This window comes from Microcaecilia unicolor, chromosome 12 (assembly GCF_901765095.1).
Source record: "Microcaecilia unicolor chromosome 12, aMicUni1.1, whole genome shotgun sequence".
In the NCBI taxonomy this organism is placed as follows: domain Eukaryota; kingdom Metazoa; phylum Chordata; class Amphibia; order Gymnophiona; family Siphonopidae; genus Microcaecilia; species Microcaecilia unicolor.
In genome coordinates this window covers 106094321-106112917 of record NC_044042.1, presented here as the reverse complement: position 1 = coordinate 106112917, position 18597 = coordinate 106094321, and the positions used below count along the sequence as shown (strand labels likewise).

The 18597-nt window shown below is 45.9% G+C and overlaps 1 protein-coding gene across 1 annotated transcript in view; it reads right to left on the bottom strand.

The window, feature by feature from the left end:
- Positions 1 to 341: 341 nt before the first annotated feature.
- PPP1R9B (protein phosphatase 1 regulatory subunit 9B) overlaps positions 342 to 18597 on the bottom strand; it is a 97566-nt gene continuing 79310 nt past the window's right edge. The window contains exons 7-10 of the mRNA XM_030220412.1: positions 17769 to 17822; positions 13757 to 13986; positions 7082 to 7178; positions 342 to 1631 (exon numbers count right to left, since the gene is read on the bottom strand). Coding sequence (XP_030076272.1) covers positions 1581 to 1631; positions 7082 to 7178; positions 13757 to 13986; positions 17769 to 17822 — 432 coding nt within the window. The 3' untranslated portion in view covers positions 342 to 1580. The remainder of the gene's footprint in view (positions 1632 to 7081; positions 7179 to 13756; positions 13987 to 17768; positions 17823 to 18597) is intronic.

Below are 18597 nucleotides of genomic sequence, written 5' to 3'. Positions count from 1 at the left end.
CTGAAGAAAAATGCAATCGACTATCCCCCCCCCCCCCCCCCCCCAGTATTCTTCTACAGAACAAGAATCCTCTGCGAAGAAAAGACTAGATCCCATCTAATCAATAAAATCAGGACTGCAAGAATAAGAAGGATAAAGAGGAGACAGAGCAGAGGGTAAAGAGTTTGGTGGCATTAATGACAAGGTCCCATGAGACGCTGACACAGATACGTGTCCTGCTTGTTTCTGAAAAGGACATAGAAGATCTGGATCATTCCAGATTTAAACGCCTTAACATTCTGTAAAATGATCAGCCTCAACCAGAACCCAACTGTCCATAGAGGCACCCCATCATGAAACCCTGAATTTCCCATACAAGTTTATTAAATATACAAAACCTCTTTCTCTCTGTAGGGCTCCCACTCCTAGGTCCCTTACCCCTTTCTTTCTGTCCCATTGCACACACAGTCAGATCACATTTAGATTGTTCATTTTTAACACTATGTGTAATACTCAGGACCGCACTCCAATGTCACATCTGGAGTGCAACTGGAGCAGACCAGAGCAGAGCTGGAAGGCACCTGAAATGCATGCATCGTTCTGGCACTTCATGACCTTCCTCTGCTTTTTCTGGTTCTGGCTTAGAGCTTCACACCTCGATGGATGGACTTTATCTTCCTGGTCAAGCAGAAAAAGTGTCAAATACTAGCCTACCAAGATATGGATAAAAGTCTTGCAGATGAAAAGACTCCAGCTTCTAAACCCCCGAGTTAGAAAAGAACCACTTCCCTGGGGAGTTAGAGAATGCCAACTTTGTCCCATCCTTGAAACTCAAATGTTGCATTGATTTCCAATCTTCAAAACTCTTCAGCTGTAGAGTAACCAGAAGCTGACTCAATTTCCCAGAAAGCCATCTGGTCCTGGCCGTTTGCGCTAAAATGGACACATTTCCACCATCACAAATACTCAGAACGATGAAATACACAATTGCATCGCCAAAAATTAATAATTAAAAAAGAATAATTAACCCTTTCCCACCCAGCTCAAAGTCATTGAGCTAAAAAACAACAATCAAGGAAAGAATACATCTCTCTCCCCCAATACATGAACAACTTGACTCCAGTGTCTGTGCCAAAACCTGTTTGGATGTGTCCCGGTTCCTGGCAGGGTTTATTTATCAGCGAGTTCAACTCTTGCCCCTTATCGCACTGCGGTGGGGGGTTGGGGAAGGAGAATAAAAGGATGGAGGGAGACAGCTTCAGAATTACAACATCCCTCTGCAATACTGACTCTTTTCGATCAAAGAAAGAAAGACCTGTATGAAAAATAAATTGAGCCATTCAAAACCAAAATTGCTGGATCATCCTGATCCAAATTCACACATTTGTATTCCAGTCTTTTGGGTTTTCCAGCCTTTCCAGCAAGCCCTCCCCCTTCTCATTCTTCTCTCCATCATTCTCTCTTGAAGAGGGGAGAGCCTGTCTGTCCATGTTGTTTTATTTTGTTTTGCTTCTTCCTTATGTCCATTTCTCAGGATGGGTGGGGGGCAGGATAAAGGTGGGATGGGGAGAGAGACACACCTTCCTCCCAATCCCTTTTCTTTAAGGTGGAGAAGTCTTCAGGGTTTGCAGCTTGCTCTCCAACTCAGCAATCTGAATCAAAATAAAAGACATTACCGGACTGCACCTTTTTTGGTATTAATAAAAATCAGTACATTTGATTTTTGCTCACTTGAGTAATCAATAACATAGTAACATAGTAGATGACGGCAGAAAAAGACCTGCACGGTCCATCCAGTCTGCCCAACAAGATAACTCATATTTGCTGCTTTTTGTGTATACCCTACTTTGATTTGTACCTGTGCTCTTCAGGGCACAGACCGTATAAGTCTGCCCAGCACTATCCCCGCCTCCCAATCACCAGCCCCACCTCCCAACCACCGGCTCTGGCACAGGCACAGACCGTATAAGTCTACCCAGCACTATCCTCACCTCCCAACCACTGGCTCTGGCACAGACCGTATAAGTCTGCCCAGTACTATCCTCACCTCCCAACCACCGGCTCTGGCACAGACCGTACAAGTCTGTCCAGCACTATCCCCGCCTCCCAACCACCAGCCCCGCCTCCCGATCTTGACTAAGCTCCTGAGGATCCATTCCTTCGGCACAGGATTCCTTTATGCTTATCCCACGCATGGATGCTCCTTTTTTTTTTCTTTACTAACAGGTTTATTAACAGCTCTTAGCTGGTTACATCGCCTGTTCAGGGCTAGCCAGTCATTTTCAACAGCACTGAATTGGTGTTTGGGGGCAGAGTCGGAACTGGCCAAGTTCACTACATAAAAATCAGTCCTATCTTTATACGGTTCACCATAGCTGGTTAAGCCCTGAATATCACACTTAACTGGCCACGGTTTAGCTGGCTCTGCAAACCCAGACATTGAATTTCCGGGATAATGCTGGCAGCGGTCAGCAAAACACTGGAATGCCACCAGCTGAATATCGCCCCCTAAGGTTTTATTTCTCTTACTGCATTCTACTGATGGATCCCTCACTAATCTTAGAATTCAAACGTAGATTTTGTACACTGTTCTCTTTCTTTATTTCTTTGTTCATATCATTCAGAGATGAGCCCGCATTTCTGTACAGAAGTTATTTTTCTTGTTATGATGTTTTGAAGATCATAAATAGAAAAACATAAGATCTGGAGACAGGATAAAACATTTCAGAAACAAGGTAAAGAGGTGTGGTAGCCGTGTTAGTCCACTCTTAAGGTTATCAATAGAAATCAAACAAAATAAAACATGGAAAAGAAAATAAGATGATACCTTTTTTTATTGGACATAACTTAATACATTTCTTGATTAGCTTTCGAAGGTTCCGATCTGACGAAGAAGGGCAACTTTCGAAAACTAATCAAGAAATGTATTAAGTTATGTCCAATAAAAAAGGTATAATCTTATTTTCTTTTCCATGTTTTATTTTGTTTGATTTCTATAGAAACAAGGTAAGACGGCAGAGGTAAAGGATGAATAGTAGGAATTAGGTTCTTGATCTTCATTCCCAATCCTTGGTGACCGCCAATGGGTCAAGTTTTCAAGATATCCCTAATGAATATGCACAAGAAAGATTTGCAGACAATGAAGATAGTAGACATGCAAATGCCTCTCATGTATTCATTAGGGATATCCTGGATTGCTGACCTATTGGTGGTCCTTGAGGACGAAGAGCGAAGACCAAGGGTCTAGGTGATAGACTGGCAAGAAGCAACTAGATGTCATTGTAACACTGGAAGATTCTTTTTCTGTCCTTTTTCCCCCCTCATTTTATTCTCTATCCCAAAGCATTTGCGCCCAGATTCTATAGATGGTACCCAGATCTGCATGTCCAAATTTGAACGCACACATATTAATTGCTTAACAACCTCAATATCAATAATTAGATGCTAACAACTAATTATTGATGTTAATTGGCACTCATTAATACATGCACCCGCATCTGGCTGACTGCTATTCTATAACTGCGCCTAATTCCCATAGCAGGTATCTCAAAAGGGGGTGTGGCCATGGGGGGAGCATGGGAATTTCAGGGACATTCCAAACATTTGCGCAGGTAGTTACAGAATATTGGGTCAAAGCGCCTAACTTGGGAGCCAGCTTTTCTACCAGGTTTCAGCAGGCGTAAGTCTGGCACCCAACGTTAGCATGAAATCCGCACTCAAGTGGCATTCTGTAAAGGGCACAGACCCTTCACAGAATAGTGCTTAGTGCCGATTTTTTCTGACGCCTAATTTTGAGCGCCATTTATAGAATCTGGCCGTTCAGGGCTTGCATTTCTGCAGTGAAACTACAGGCTCATTATAGGGCCTTTCATTAAGCTGGGGTGATGTATACTGAGGACCCCCTTTATCATAAAAGGCTGTCTTTTTTTGAAGTATAGAAATGGCCGTGCAATAAGTGAAACACTTACTGTGAGGCCATTTCGGGAGGGAGCCTTTACCACCACCTATTGAGGCGGCGGTAAAGGCTTCTGAGCTATGCGCTGCCCAATTACCACCAGTTAAGTTCCAGATATGGTGCACGCTAGAGGTGGGAACTACCGCTAGGCTCCTGTGGTAGTTTCGGATTGGCGCGCAGTAAGCCTGCAGTGGGCTTCCCACTGCTTAGTAATACGGCCCCATAGCACACGAGACCTATATGAGAAGTTCAGAAAGACGTCTGTTTTAAACTTACTTTCTAAAGACAAACTAGGGCTTAGCATGTTTATAAAATAGGCCTCCATTGGGTGCAAATACCGATGCACACATTTACACCAGCTCCAAGGTTGCATTTACATCACACATGTATTCCCGTGTTTTAGAAAATATATTTACATATCACACCTCCATCTTCACTCTGCCCAATCTGCATTCCCGGAAGGCCTATGCTTACGTTTATCATATTCCACCTTTTAAGTAAGTATGCATAGGAAATCAAATACGTTAGCGTTTAACTTTAAAAAAGGAGACTATGATAAAATGAGAAGAATGGTGAAAAAAAACTTAGAGCAGCGGCTGCAAGGGTCAAAAATTTACATCAGGTGTGGCTGCTGTTCAAAAACACCACCCTGGAAGCCCAGGCCAAATATATTCTGTGTATTAATAAAGGAGGGAGGAAGACTAAATGACAGCCAGCGTGGTTAAATAGTGAGGAGAAGGAAGCTATTAGAGCTAAAAGAAAATCCTTCAGAAAATGGAAGAAGGAACTGACTGGAAATAATAAGAAACGGCATAAGGAATGTCAAGTCAAAGCGCTGATAAGGAAAGCTAAGAGGGACTTCGAAAAAAAGATTGCGTTGGAGGCAAAAACACATAGTAAAAATTTTTTTAGGCACATTAAAAGCAGGAAGCCGGCAAAAGAATCGGTTGGACCGCTAGATGACCGAGGGGTAAAAGGGGTGATCAGGGAAGACAAAGCCGTAGCGGAGAAATTAAATGAATTCTTTGCTTCGGTCTTCACCGAGGAAGATTTGGGTGGGATACCGGTGTCGGAAATGGTATTCAAAGCTGATGAGTCGGAGAAACCTAATGAATCCTATGTAAACCTGGAGGATGTAATGGGGCAGTTCTACAAACTGAAGAGTAGCAAATCTCCTGGACCGAACTGAAAGAACTGAAAAATGAGTTTGCGGAGCTATTGTTAGAAATATGTAATTTATCCTTAAAATCGAGCGTGGTACCGGAAGATTGGAGGGTGGCCAATGTAACACCGATTTTTAAAAAAAGGTTCCAGAGGAGATCCGGGAAATTATAGACCGGTGAGTCTGACGTCGGTGCCGGGCAAAATGGTAGAGACTATTATTAAGAACAAAATTACAGAACATATTCAAAAGCATGGATTAATGAGACAAAGTCAACATGGATTTAGTGAAGGGAAATCTTGCCTCACCAATCTACTACATTTCTTTGACGGAGTGAACAAACATGTGGATAAAGGGGAGCCGGTTGATATTGTGTATCTGGATTTTCAGAAGGCGTTTGACAAAGTACCTCATGAAAGACTCCAGAGGAAATTGGAGAGTCATGGGATATGAGGTAGTGTTCTAATGTGGATTAAAAACTGGTTAAAAGATAGAAAACAGAGAGTAGGGTTAAATGGTCAGTATTCTCAATGGAAAAGGGTAGTTAGTGGGGTTCACCAGGTGTCTGTGCTGGGACCGCTGCTTTTTAACATATTTATAAATGACCTAGAGATGGGAATAACTAGTGAGGTAATTAAATTTGCTGATGACACAAAGTTATTCAAAGTCGTTAAATCGCTTGAGGATTGTGAAAAATTACAAGAGGACCTTACGAGACTGGGAGACTGGGCGTCTAAATGGCAGATGATGTTTAATTTGAGCAAGTGCAAAGTGATGCATATAGGAAAGAGGAACCCAAATTATAGTTACGTCATGCAAGCTTCCATGTTAGGAGTCACGGACCAAGAAGTCGTTGATGATACGTTAAAAGTTGATGATACGTTGAAACCTTCTGCTCAGTGTGCTGCTGCAGCTAAGAAAGCAAATAGAATGTTGGGTATTATTAGGAAAGGAATGGAAAACAAAAATGAGGATGATATAATGCCTTTGTATCGCTTCATGGTGCAACCGCACCTCGAATATTGTGTTCAATTCTGGTCGCCGCATCTCAAAAAAGATATAGTGGAATTAGAAAAGGTGCAGAGAAGGGCGACGAAAATGATAAAAGGGATGGGACGACGTCCCTATGAGGAAAGGCTAAAGCGGCTAGGGCTCTTCAGCTTGGAGAAAAGGCGGCTGAGGGGAGATATGATAGAGGTCTATAAAACAATGAGTGGAGTTGAACGGGTAGATGTGAAGCGTCTGTTCACGCTTTCCAAAAATACTGGGACTAGGGGGCATGCGATGAAGCTACAATATAGTAAATTTAAAACGAATTGGAGAAAATATTTCTTCACTCAATGTGTAATTAAACTCTAGAATTCGTTGCCAAGAATGTGGTAAAGGCGGTTAGCTTAGCGGAGTTTACAAAAGGTTTGGACGGCTTCCTAAAGGAAAAGTCCATAGACTGTTATTAAATGGACTTGGGGAAAATCCACTATTTCTGGGATAAGCAGTATAAAATGTTTTGTACATTTTTGGGATCTTGCCGGGTATTTGTGACCTGGATTGGCCACTGTTGGAAACAGGATGCTGGGCTCGATGGACCTTTGGTCTTTCCCAGTATGGCAACACTTATGTACTTCTAGACATGTCACCAAGGCACTTTACAATATAAAACATTAAGGGGTTGATATTCAAAGTGATTTAACTGACGAGAAACAGCTCCTGGCCGGTTAAATCGCCTGTTTAGGTAATTGGACTTCCACGGTCTGTGCCCTGAAAATGGCCAGGACAAATGAAGATCAGGTATACATAAGGAGTATCACAGCATATGTAATGAGTTTATCTTGCTGGGCAGACTGGATGGACCGTACAGGTCTTTATCTGCCGTCATCTACTATGTTACTGTGCAATCATGAGGCTACACAGGACATGACACAGCCCCCTCCCCCTGTCCCGTGCTTAGCTCTGCTTAAATTTCTCTGGATGACCTTGAAACTCACCTTCGCCTGCATTTTATCTACTTCTTCGTTATGAGCCACTTCTGACTCTTCCAGAACGCGCCTTTGAGCTGTCTCCTTCTTCAGGAATTCAATTTCCCTACGAAGACAGAGAGATCATTTTGCATCAGCATTGGCTGAGTGATGGAGCCAAGAGCACCACGTCACCACACAAATAGAATTTACACCAAACACCCCTAGGTGGAGCTGCCCAGGCAGTTATGTGTTTTCTGGATCTATAGCATTGGTTCCTAATTCAGGGCTCCTTTTACTAAGCGGTGGCAAGCCCAATGTAGGCTTCCCACTCGCTATACAGGAAGTACTGCTGGGCTACTGCAACAGCCTGGCGGTACTTCTCACCCCAATGCGGGCCATCATTTCCAGTGCTACAAAAAGTTATTTCTTTTTCTAGCGCCGGAGAGTACCGGCGGTAATCTGGCAGTGCTGTGCACTGCTAGGTTACCACTGGGCTCCCCCCTGAAATGGCCGCGTGGCAAATGCTTTACTTGCTGCATGGCCATTTCCTGCAGGAAGGCGAGACTTCCCTTTTACCAGCTGCGGTAACACACGCCAATGCCAGCTTTAGCCCCTTTTGCCGCAGCTTGGTGAAAGGGCCCTCAATCCTAGAAAACCACCTACTTAATCTGGTAGTTGGGATAGCACAATGAATATGCATGAGATAGGTTTGCCTGTACTGGAAACTCATGCGTAATCATTAGGGCTATCCTGAAAACCAGACTAACAGGCTTATTTTCAAAAGTGATCACCGGCCATCTTCTGACATAAATCGGGAGATGGCCAGCTATTTCACAAAAGCGGTGAAATCGGTATAATTGAAAGCCGCGTTTTTTACACCATCGCCGCTTTCCCTTCGCCGCGCTGGCGAAAGTGCAAGGGGGCGTGTCGGCGGCGAAGCGAAGGCAGGACATGGGCGGGCATGGGCGTGGCTACCAGATGGCAGGCTTTCGCGGATAATGGAAAAAAAAAAGCGGCATTAAGCAGTATTTCGCTGGGTTTACTTGGTCCTTTAATTTTCACGACCAGATGACCACCGGAGGGAATGAGGGATGACCTCCCCATACTCCCCCAGTGGTCACCAACCCCCTCCCACACGAAAAAAATAAAACACTTTTTTGCCAGCCTGTATGCCAGCCTCAAATGTCATACCCAGCTGGTCCCTGGAACAGTTTTTAATGGGTGCAGTGCACTTCAGGCAGGCAGACCCAGGTCCACCCCCCCCCCCCTACCTGTTACACTTGTGGTGCTAAGTGTTGAGCCCTCCAAACCCCCCAAAACCCACTGTACCCACATGTAGGTGCCCCCCTTCAGCCATAAGGGCTATGGTAATGGTGTAGAGTTGTGGGGAGTGGGTTTGGGGCGCTCAGCACCCAAGGTAAGGGAGCTATGGACCTGGGAGCTATTTGTATATATTTTTTTAATTTTTAGAAGTGCCCCCTAGGGTGCCCGGTTGGTGTCCTGGCAAGTCAGGGGGACCAGTGCACTACAAATGCTGGCTCCTCCCACGACGAAATGCCTTGGGATTTCACCGGGTTTGAGATGGCCGGCAGTTTTTTTCCATTATCGCTGAAAACCAAACCGGCCATCTCAAACCCGGCGAACTCTGGCATTTGGTCGGCCTAAACCTTATTATCGAAAAAAAAGATGGCCGGCCTTCTTTTTCGAAAATACGGTTCCGGCCAGCTGTTGCGCCGCCATCAAAATAGGTCGCCGGCGACGTTCGATTATGCCCCTCATGCCCCTCTAACTGAACTCCAGGACTGGGCTGGGATATCTATCATCGATATCTGTGCAAAATACTGCAATCAGAATGTTGGGAAATTTGAAAACATTTGATCATGTTACGCTGTTGTTTAAAACATTACCATTTCCTCCCCATCTGGCAGCGAATTAAGTTCAAGTTGCTGAAATCGGCTCATGCTGCATTTTATCAAAAACAGTCTCCATATTTGCTGCGGTAAAAAGGTGGCCTGTGATAGTGTTTTTTGGCGCGCACAGCGGGACATTTCTTAGCGCGGCTGGGAAAAAAAGGCATTTTTCAAAGGGGGGAGTAAATGGCCATGTGCTAAAATTAAAATTAGCGTGCGGCTATTTACTGCCTGAGCCCTTACTGCCACCCATTGACCTAGCGGTAAGGGGTCACGCGCTGCTCTTGAGGTAATCATGCCGGCATGCCAATGCGGCCGCACTGCCAATTACCACTGGAAAAGCTCCCCATGGTAGAAAATAGAAAATGATTTTCTACCGAGGGAGTCAGTGCGTGCCAACTTTGGAAAAACCACCGGACGCCCTTGCTACCATGGCGGTAGTGCCAATTTGGCGCGTGCTACCTGCGTGTTAGCCGTACCGCTGCTTAGTAAAAGGACCCCCGAGTTACTTAATAACTCCATATATCCCACGGAGCAATACAGATTAATGGTGCCACATCAGACACGAGTGCTGTATCAGTGGACTCGTAAAAGAGCAATTTTTAGGTTGGTGTCACAATATTGGAATGAGCTGCCTAAAGGTGTCCAAGGAGAGGTGGATGTCAAAACATTCATGGTCTTGGTAAAAGCCTTGTGTTTTTAAGCAGGTCTTTTCTGATAAGTAATTATGATGGTGTTGTACAGTAGGGGTTCTGCAAACTGTGAATTGACAGATACAGTTTTATTTTTTAATAGGAAGTGTGTATGTGGCTTGAGAGTTGCCTTCTGTCTGGATTAGGCTTTCCTATTAACCTTTGGCGATCTATAAATTATAATTGTTTCTAAATATTAATGTCTTACTTATGGTGTAAACTGCTTTGTACTATACAGTTTAAATCAGGGGTTCCCAAACTTTTTCATTTCACGGTACCCCCCCCCCCCATGGGTCTCCCTTTCCCTGCAGCCCCCTCTTCCCAGAAAGTACATCATACCATTCCATGCAGCACCTCTCCTCCCATAAATCCAGCACACCTCTGCCTTCCCCAAATCCAGCATCGCTCGCTACCTTCCTTCCTGCAAGTCCAGGATCACTGCAGTTTCCTTCTCCTTCTCCCGCCGCCGCTGCAGCGCTTGCACCTTACATTTTTGGGCCATCCATCATTCAAAGAGACAAGCACTCTGCGGCCTTCCCAGTCTGCCGCGTCCGGCACTCTCGGATGCAATTCCCTGTTGCGAGGGTTGTATGTGGCAGAGGGAAGTCCCCGCAGTGTCTGTGTGAATCGCAGACAACCCGAAAATGTAAACTGCAAAGCACTGCAGCTGCGGCAGGGGAATCAGGAAGCGGCAGATTCCAGACCTGTGGGAGGGGAAAGTAGGGAGCGATGCTGGGCTGTGGGCGGCGGGAGGGAGATCACGATTTGCCACGGCATCCCTGAAACTTTGCTGTGACGAACCAGGGTGCCGCAGCACACAGTTTGAGAAATGCTGGTTTAAATGGTATATTAAGTTTAATAAACATAAACGTGCCACCATTTCAAAATTACTGGGGGTGTCAAACACAATACATATTCCCCGGGATTCTATATCTCGCTCCTTAATTTCTGAACAGAAATCGAAGTGTATTCTATAACAATGCACGTAACTTAATTGTTTAACTAGGCAATCAGCGCTGTTAATTGGACGTTAACAAGCAAACATCCACACTAACTTGCATTAAGATTCACGCGCACAACTCGCTAAGCGTATTCTGTAATGTGGTGCACCTAAATTTTTCTTCACCCAACGTGTAATTAAACTCTGGAATTCATTGCCGGAGAACGTGGTGAAGGCGGTTAGCTTGGCAGAGTTTAAAAAGGGGTTAGGCGGTTTCCTAAAGGACAAGTCCATAAACCGCTACTAAATGGACTTGGGAAAAATCCACAATTCCGGGAATAACATGTATAGAATGTTTGTACGTTTGGGAAGCTTGCCAGGTGCCCTTGGCCTGGATTGGCCGCTGTCATGGACAGGATGCTGGGCTCGATGGACCCTTGGTCTTTTCCCAGTATGGCATTACTTATGTACTTATGTAAATTCTAAGACATATAGCTGAAAAGGAGGTGTGACCATGGGAAGTGTAGGCGTTTCTAAAATCTACGTGTGTTGCTATAGAATACACCCACTGGGCGCCTAATTTAGGCGTCAGGATTTATGCCAAGTAAAACAAGGCGTAAATGGCCACGATCACATTTGGTCACGTGGCATCAAACATATAAATGGCGAGTGACCGAACTCACTCGCAAATGTGCAGTAGAGACTTCCCTCTCTGTCCCGCCCCTGTGTCAATACGTGATGACGGGGGCGGGACAGAGAGGGAAACTGCGCTCCCCCCCCCCCCCCGAGGTTGCCGCCACCGGTAACCCCCCCCCCCCCCGAGTCGCTGCCGCCACCCCTCCACCCGGCCCGGGCCCTCTGTTCGCTATTAATTCAACTTACATCGCCGCAGCACGCAGATCAGCTGAGCTCCGGTCGGCCTTCCTTCCCTGCCTGTGTCCCGCCCTTGCCGACGGTACGTCACACGAGGACGAGACACAGGCAGAGAAGGAAGGCCAGGCCGACGGGAGCTCAGCTGATCTGCGTGCTGCGGCGATGTAAGTTGAATTAATAGCGAACAGAGGGCCCGGACCGGGTGGAGGGGTGGCGGCGACTCCGGGGGGGGGGGGTACCGGTAGCGGCGACCTCGGGGGGGGGGGGGGGCCTTGGAAAACCCCCATTCCAATAGTAGCCCGTTTTAACGGGCTCAACGGCTAGTATTTCTATATACCGTGCGGAAACTTTATAGACTACGCCTAGGTGTAGTCTATAAAATTTTTTCTATGTGGAGTTTTCAGGTGCCATATACAGAATCTAGCCCATTACCCTTCCCTGGACACAATGAAGAAGCTTGCTCCATACTGGGGATACTTAACACCCACTAGCACCAAATGCACCTTGAGATCCATCTGCTGGGATCTCTATAACTATCCTACTCCCTATGGGATATAAAGCCTCTTCCTCTGATTTATAGACCACCCTCAAATCTCCATGCGGAATAAAGCCTTTGTCAAATCCACAATCTCAGCTGAGAATATCCCCCTTGGATCTGTGCTGGCAATATGCTTCTCTAGCTTCCATGTGAGAAATCCAAGTCCACAGATGATATAGAGTGTGGAAAGCAGGGCCGCCGAGAGGGGATGGGGCATAATTCCCCGGGCCCAGCCTCCAGGGGGGTGGGGCCCTGGCCTGGCAAGCTTCATCCTGCCTGCCTACTTGCGGGTCTGTCCTTTCCTGTGTGCTACCCAGGATCCGGATGATTGCATTAGCGGGATATCGCATTAATGCAATCATCTGGGTTCCGACTCCCAGCACGGACAGGAGCAGGAGAGGACAGGGAACTTGCAAAGACATACATTTTCAAAAAAGAATTATCCTATATAATAAAAGGCACCTCCAACATTCTGAAGCTGACTGCATGGCTGAGGCATTCCTGCTCTCTGTATCCATCTCTTCAATTGACATCACGTACTTCCGGGTTCGTCACAAGCAGAAGTGACCAACCACACGAGGTTTCTCGGCTTCAGAATGTTGGAGGTGCATTCTATTAAATAGGATTGGTCAGTTCCTTGAAGCACAGCCAGAGCTCAGTGTCCTGCACAGTAACGCTCAGACACCAGAGAGAGGGGGGGCCTGACACCAGAGAGGGGGGGAGGTATCTGTCACACACACACACACTCTCTCTCACAGTCATTGTCTTTCTCTCACTCTCACACACTGTCTCTCACACACTGTGTCTCACACTGTATCACATTCACTCTCTGTGTCACACAGTCACTCACACACTCTCTTGGTCTCATACACTCAGTCTCAGAGAGTCTGTGTCTCACACACACTCTCTCTCTCTCTCGCACTCACTGTATCTGTGTAAAACTCACTCTCTCTCACACTGTGTCTCACATACGCACTTGCACACACTCTCGTTCTCACACACACACTCTCTCTCACAGACACACTCGCACCCAGACTCACTCTCTGTCACACACACACACTCACACATTCACTCTCTCTCTCACACACAGTCACAGTCACTCTCACACACACTCTCTCAAACATACACACTCCGAGGAAAACCTTGCTAGTGCCCGTTTCATTTGTGCCAGAAACGGGCCTTTTTTACTAGTCAAACAAAAATGGCAAGTGACCGACTCACCTGCAAATGCGCAGTAGAGACTTCCCTCTCTGTCCCACCCTTGCGTCAAGAATAAAGCCTTTGTCAGAGGGCGGAACAAAGAGGGAAACGGAGTCGGACTGTCGGACGCTGCCGCCTGGAAACGAACATCGCACGCACCAACCTCCACCCTCCCCCCCCAATCCCCACCGCTGCTCCCGCCCCCCTCCGTATCGGGCCCGGCAGGTCAGTGCAGGGGGCCCGGCATGGAGGGGGGAGGGAGCGGCGGGGAGGAGGGTAGCTGGAAATCTCGCCCGTTTTAACGGGCTTAACGGCTAGTATATTTATAAAAGACCCCAGATGTGCCGCTCTGTCAACTATAGTCACATCATCGAGTCTGTGGAACTAGTGTCTTCATCGGCCTTTTAAATAATTTATTAATACAGTTTCTTATTTTTTATCTTAATCCTCCAGCACCTTAACATTTTTCAAATTTTGTCGGCATGGGGGCATTGTTGTCCCCATATAAATCCATAGCGCAGCATAGCAAACCCCTCCCCTGCTTCTTACTTTTGCTGATATTCCTTGATCAGTCGCTTTGCCTTGTTGTATTTCCTCTCCAGGGTCTGGTACTGGGACTGGGTTTCCTTCAAGTGCTCATCCACAGCCTGGCACAGGTTCTGGGCCTCCATCCAGTACCCTTCCAGCTTCTCCATCCTCTCCTTGTTCTCCTCCACACCCTGCTCCAGTTGCGCCTTCTCCACACGCCAGCGAGCCTTCTCCTGCTCAATGGCCTGCAGCTGCACCAAGAGAAGAGATGAGACAGGAAGCAGAAGGTGCACTGGGGAGCATCACCCAGCCAAGATGGTCAGGAAACAGGGAAGAGAGGAATCAAAGAGAGAGAGAGAAAGAAAACCCCTCTCCCTTCTACAGAACTCAGCAGGAATGGTGGTCCAAGAGTGAAGGTCTTTCATGTAAACAAGTACCCTATAACCCAAACTCATTTATGAACTCCAGCCCCAACTCTCAATGACTTGTTTCAGATCAATACAATGGGTGCCTCCTCCGCCCTTCAGACGTTTGGTTTGTAAGACTCTAATAGCAGAAGGGACACATTTTTATGAAGCCTTGGGATGGGTCAAGAAAGATAGAGAAGAAGGGATCGTCCAATAAAAAATGGACTCAAGAGAAGAAAAGAAGGCATGGATGCTGTTTAAAAACACCATCCTGGAGGTACAGGACAAGTATATTCCGCGTATTAGAAAAAGGGGAAAAAAGACCCGACGTCAGCCGGCGTGGCTAAACAGTAAGGCAAAGGAAGTCATTAGAACCAAAAAACAATCCTTCAGAAAGTGGAGAAGAGAACCGACTGAAAGTAACAAGATAAAACATAAGTAATGCCAAGCCAAATGCAAAGCGGAGATAAGGAGGGCAAAAAAGGACCTTGAAAAAAAGTTAGCGTTAGAAGCGAAAATGCATAGTAAAAAATTTTTTAGATCCATTAAAAGCAGGAAGCCGGCTAAAGAATCGGTTGGACCGCTGGACGAAAATGGTGTTAAAGGGGCGATCAGGGAAGATCAAGCCGTAGTGGAGAAAAAAAAATGAATTCTTTGCTTTGGTCTTCACTGAGGAGGATTTGGGAGGGACACCGGTGCCGGAAAGCATATTTGAAGCAGGCGAGTCGGAGAAACTAAACGAATTCTCTGTAAACTTGGAGGATGTAATGGGTCAGTTCTGCAAACTGAAGAGTAGTAAATCACCAGGACCTGATGGTATTCATCCCAGAGTATTAATAGAACTGAAAAATGAACTTGCAGAGCTACTGTTAGTAATATGCAATCTATCCCTAAAATCGAGTGTGGTACCGGAAGACTGGAGGGTAGCCAATGTTACGCCGATTTTTAAAAAAAGGTTCCAGAGGAGATCCGGGAAATTATAGACCGATGAGTCTGACGTCGGTACCGGGCAAAATGGTAGAGGCTATTATTATGAATAAAATTACAGAGCACATACAAAAACATGGGCTGATGAGACAAAGTCAGCACGGATTTAGTGAAAGGAAGTCTTGCCTCACCAATCTATTGCATTTTTTTGAGGGGGTGAACAAACATGTGGACAATGGGGAGCCGGTGGATATTGTGTATCTGGATTTTCAAAAGGCGTTTGACAAAGTGCCTCATGAAAGACTCCTGAGGAAACTGGAGAGTCATAGGATCAGAGGTAGGGTATTACTATGGATTAAGAACTGGTTGAAAGATAGGAAGCAAAGAGTAGGGTTGAATGGTCAGTATTCTCAGTGGAGAAGGGTAGTTAGTGGGGTCCCGCAGGGGTCTGTGCTGGGACCGCTGCTTTTTAACATATTTATAAATGACCTAGAGATGGGAGTAACTAGTGAGGTAATTAAATTCGCAGATGACACAAAGTTATTCAGGGTCGTCAAGTCGCTGGAGGAGTGTGAAAGATTACAGGAGGACCTCGCGAGACTGGGGGATTGGGCGTCCAAGTGGCAGATGAATTCAATGTTGACAAGTGCAAAGTGATGCATGTGGGTAAGAGGAACCCGAATTACAGCTATGTCATGCAAGGTTCCGCGTTAGGAGTCACGGACCTAGAAAGGGATCTAGGAGTCATCATTGATAAGACGTTAAAAACTTTTGCTCAGTGTGCTGCGGCGGCTAAGAAAGCGCACAGAAAGTTGAGTATTATTAGGAAAGGGATGGAAAACAAACACGAGGATGTTATAATGCCGTTGTATTGCTCCATGGTGCGACCGCACCTTGAGTATTGTGTCCAATTCTGGTCGCCGCATATCAAAAAAGATATAAAGGAATTAGAGAAGGTACAGAGAAGGGCGACGAAAATGATATAGGGAATGGAATGACTTCCCTATGAGGAAAGGCTGAGAAGGTTAGGGCTCTTCAGCTTGGAGAAAAGGCGGCTGAGGGGTGATATGATAGAAGTCTACAAGATAATGAGCAGAATAGAGCGGACAGATGTGAAGCGTTTGTTTACACTTTCAAACAACAACAAAACCAGGGGACACAAGATGAAGCTAGAATATGGTAGATTTAAAACAAACAGGAGAAAGTTTTTCTTTACTCAGCGTGTAGTTAGACTCTGGAACTCGTTGCCGGAGAATGACAGCAGCTGGCCTTACGGAATTTAAAGATTCCTGAGGGAAAAGTCCATTGAACATTATTAACTTTTTTTTTTTTTGGGAGGGGGGGTTGCCGGGTGTTGAAGCCTGGATGCTGGGCTTGATGGACCCTTGGTCTTTTCCCAGTATGGCATTACTTATGTACTTATGTACTAAAGGAAAAGTGGAGAAGAAAACAGCAATCATGAAGAGAAGTGAGAGAGGCAGAGAGAGATCAGCAGTGGAGGAGAGAGGGAAGGGGACAAGTGAGAAGAAAGACAGCAGGGCTGGGAAATAAGGCAGAGACAGAGGAAGATGTTCTAATGGTTCTCCCAAGACAGACATGAGAGGTCTGATGTTCAGATGGCGGCGATCGGTGTTTTGCTGACCGCCGCCGGAATTCAACCCAGAACCTCAATGCTGGGCCATGTCTGGGCTCCAGCATTGAATTTCCAGGTTTGCGGAACTGGCTAAAATATAGCCGGCTAAGTGCGATATTTAGCACTTAACTGGCTATGGGACACTGAATAGAGATAGGACCTGACTTTTCTGTGGCCCTATTTGTGAGGTTAACCTGGCTGATTAAGAAGCCCCTTTTACAAAGGCGCACTAGCATTTTTAGCGCATGTGCTAAAAATAAACGCACAATAAACGTTAGAGACACCCGTATATTTCTATGGGCGTCTCTAGCGTTTAGAACGTGTTAATCATTAGCGCGTGCTAAAAACGCTAGCCCACCTGTGTAAAAGACCCCCTACTACTACTACTTAACATTTCTAGAGCGCTACTAGGGTTACGCAGCGCTGTACAGTTTGACAAAGAAGGACAGTCCCTGCTCAAAGGAGCTTACAATCTAAAGGACGAAATGTCAAGTTGGGGCAGTCTAGATTTCCTGAATAGAGGTGTAGTGGTTAGGTGCCGAAGGGAACATTAAAGAGGTGGGCTTTGAGCAAGGCTTTGAAGATGGGCAGGGAGGGGGCCTGGCGTATGGGCTCAGGGAGTTTATTCCAAGCATGGGGTGAGGCGAGGCAGAAAGGGCGGAGCCTGGAGTTGGCGGTGGTGGAGAAGGGTACTGAAAGGAGGGATTTGTCTTGAGAGCGGAGGTTACAGGTAGGAACGTAAGGGGAGATGAGGGTAGAGAGGTAAGGAGGGGCTGCAGTTCGAGTGCATTTGTAGGTTAGTAGGAGAAGACCCCCTAAGCGCTGAATATTGGCAACTGGTCAAGTGCTGACTCAACACCCCCAAAAGAGCTGGCTTTCAGTTTGGTGCTAGCCAGTTACTTGCTGCTGAAAATTAGCAGTTAGTGCCGAACAGGTGATTCAACCAGCCGGGAGCTGTTTCTGGCCACTTAAATCACTTTGAATATCAACCTGGAGAGGTTCTGAGGTGAAGGGGCAGGAGAAGATGTTCTCCCAAACCTGTATGCACCCTCATGCCCTAGCTTACCTTCCTCTTCAGCTGTTCGATCTCCGCTTCCGTGACCGCATGCTTGATCTGAAGCTGTAATAAGAAGTCAAAGTGACGTGATGAATGAGGGGAGAGATGCATGTGGAATTTCAAAAGGACAGTTGAGCAGACTGCAAAGGGCTTTGGACTGAATTTTCCCACCTGTGGAATGCCAAATATTTGGCTGTATAAGTCTCTAGGGGTTAATTCTATATGTATGTGCCTATATGCTGGGCACCTGATTGGCACATGCTCCATACAGGAAATCGAGTGCCTCCATTTTTTTATGGAATACTGGCATAACTGGGATTTATATTGGCCACAATAGAAATCAAACAAAATAAAACATGGAAAAGAAAATAAGATGATACCTTTTTTATTGGACATAACTTAATACATTTCTTGATTAGCTTTCGAAGGTTGCCCTTCTTCCTCAGATTGGAAATAAGCAAATGTGCTAGCTGACAGTGTATATTAGTGAAAACATTCAAGCATTACTATGACAGTCTGACAGGGTGGGAGGATGGGGGTGGGTAGGAGGTATGCATGGGGACATCAAAGCATATCACTGATATTCTAACAGGATGGGTGTGGATAGGTGAGGGGTGGGGTGATCAACAGAGACATACAGCTTTATGGTTTATAATGGGCTAGGAACCCCAGATCCTTGTTAAGTCCTTTCTGTTGGGTGTTAAAATATTCAATCATTCTGACTTCAAAGGTCTTACGTTCTTGTATGATTTCTATTGATAACCTTAAGAGTGGACTAACACGGCTACCACACTCCTCTACTTATTGGCCACAAGTATGTGTGTTCCTGTCTTCTGGA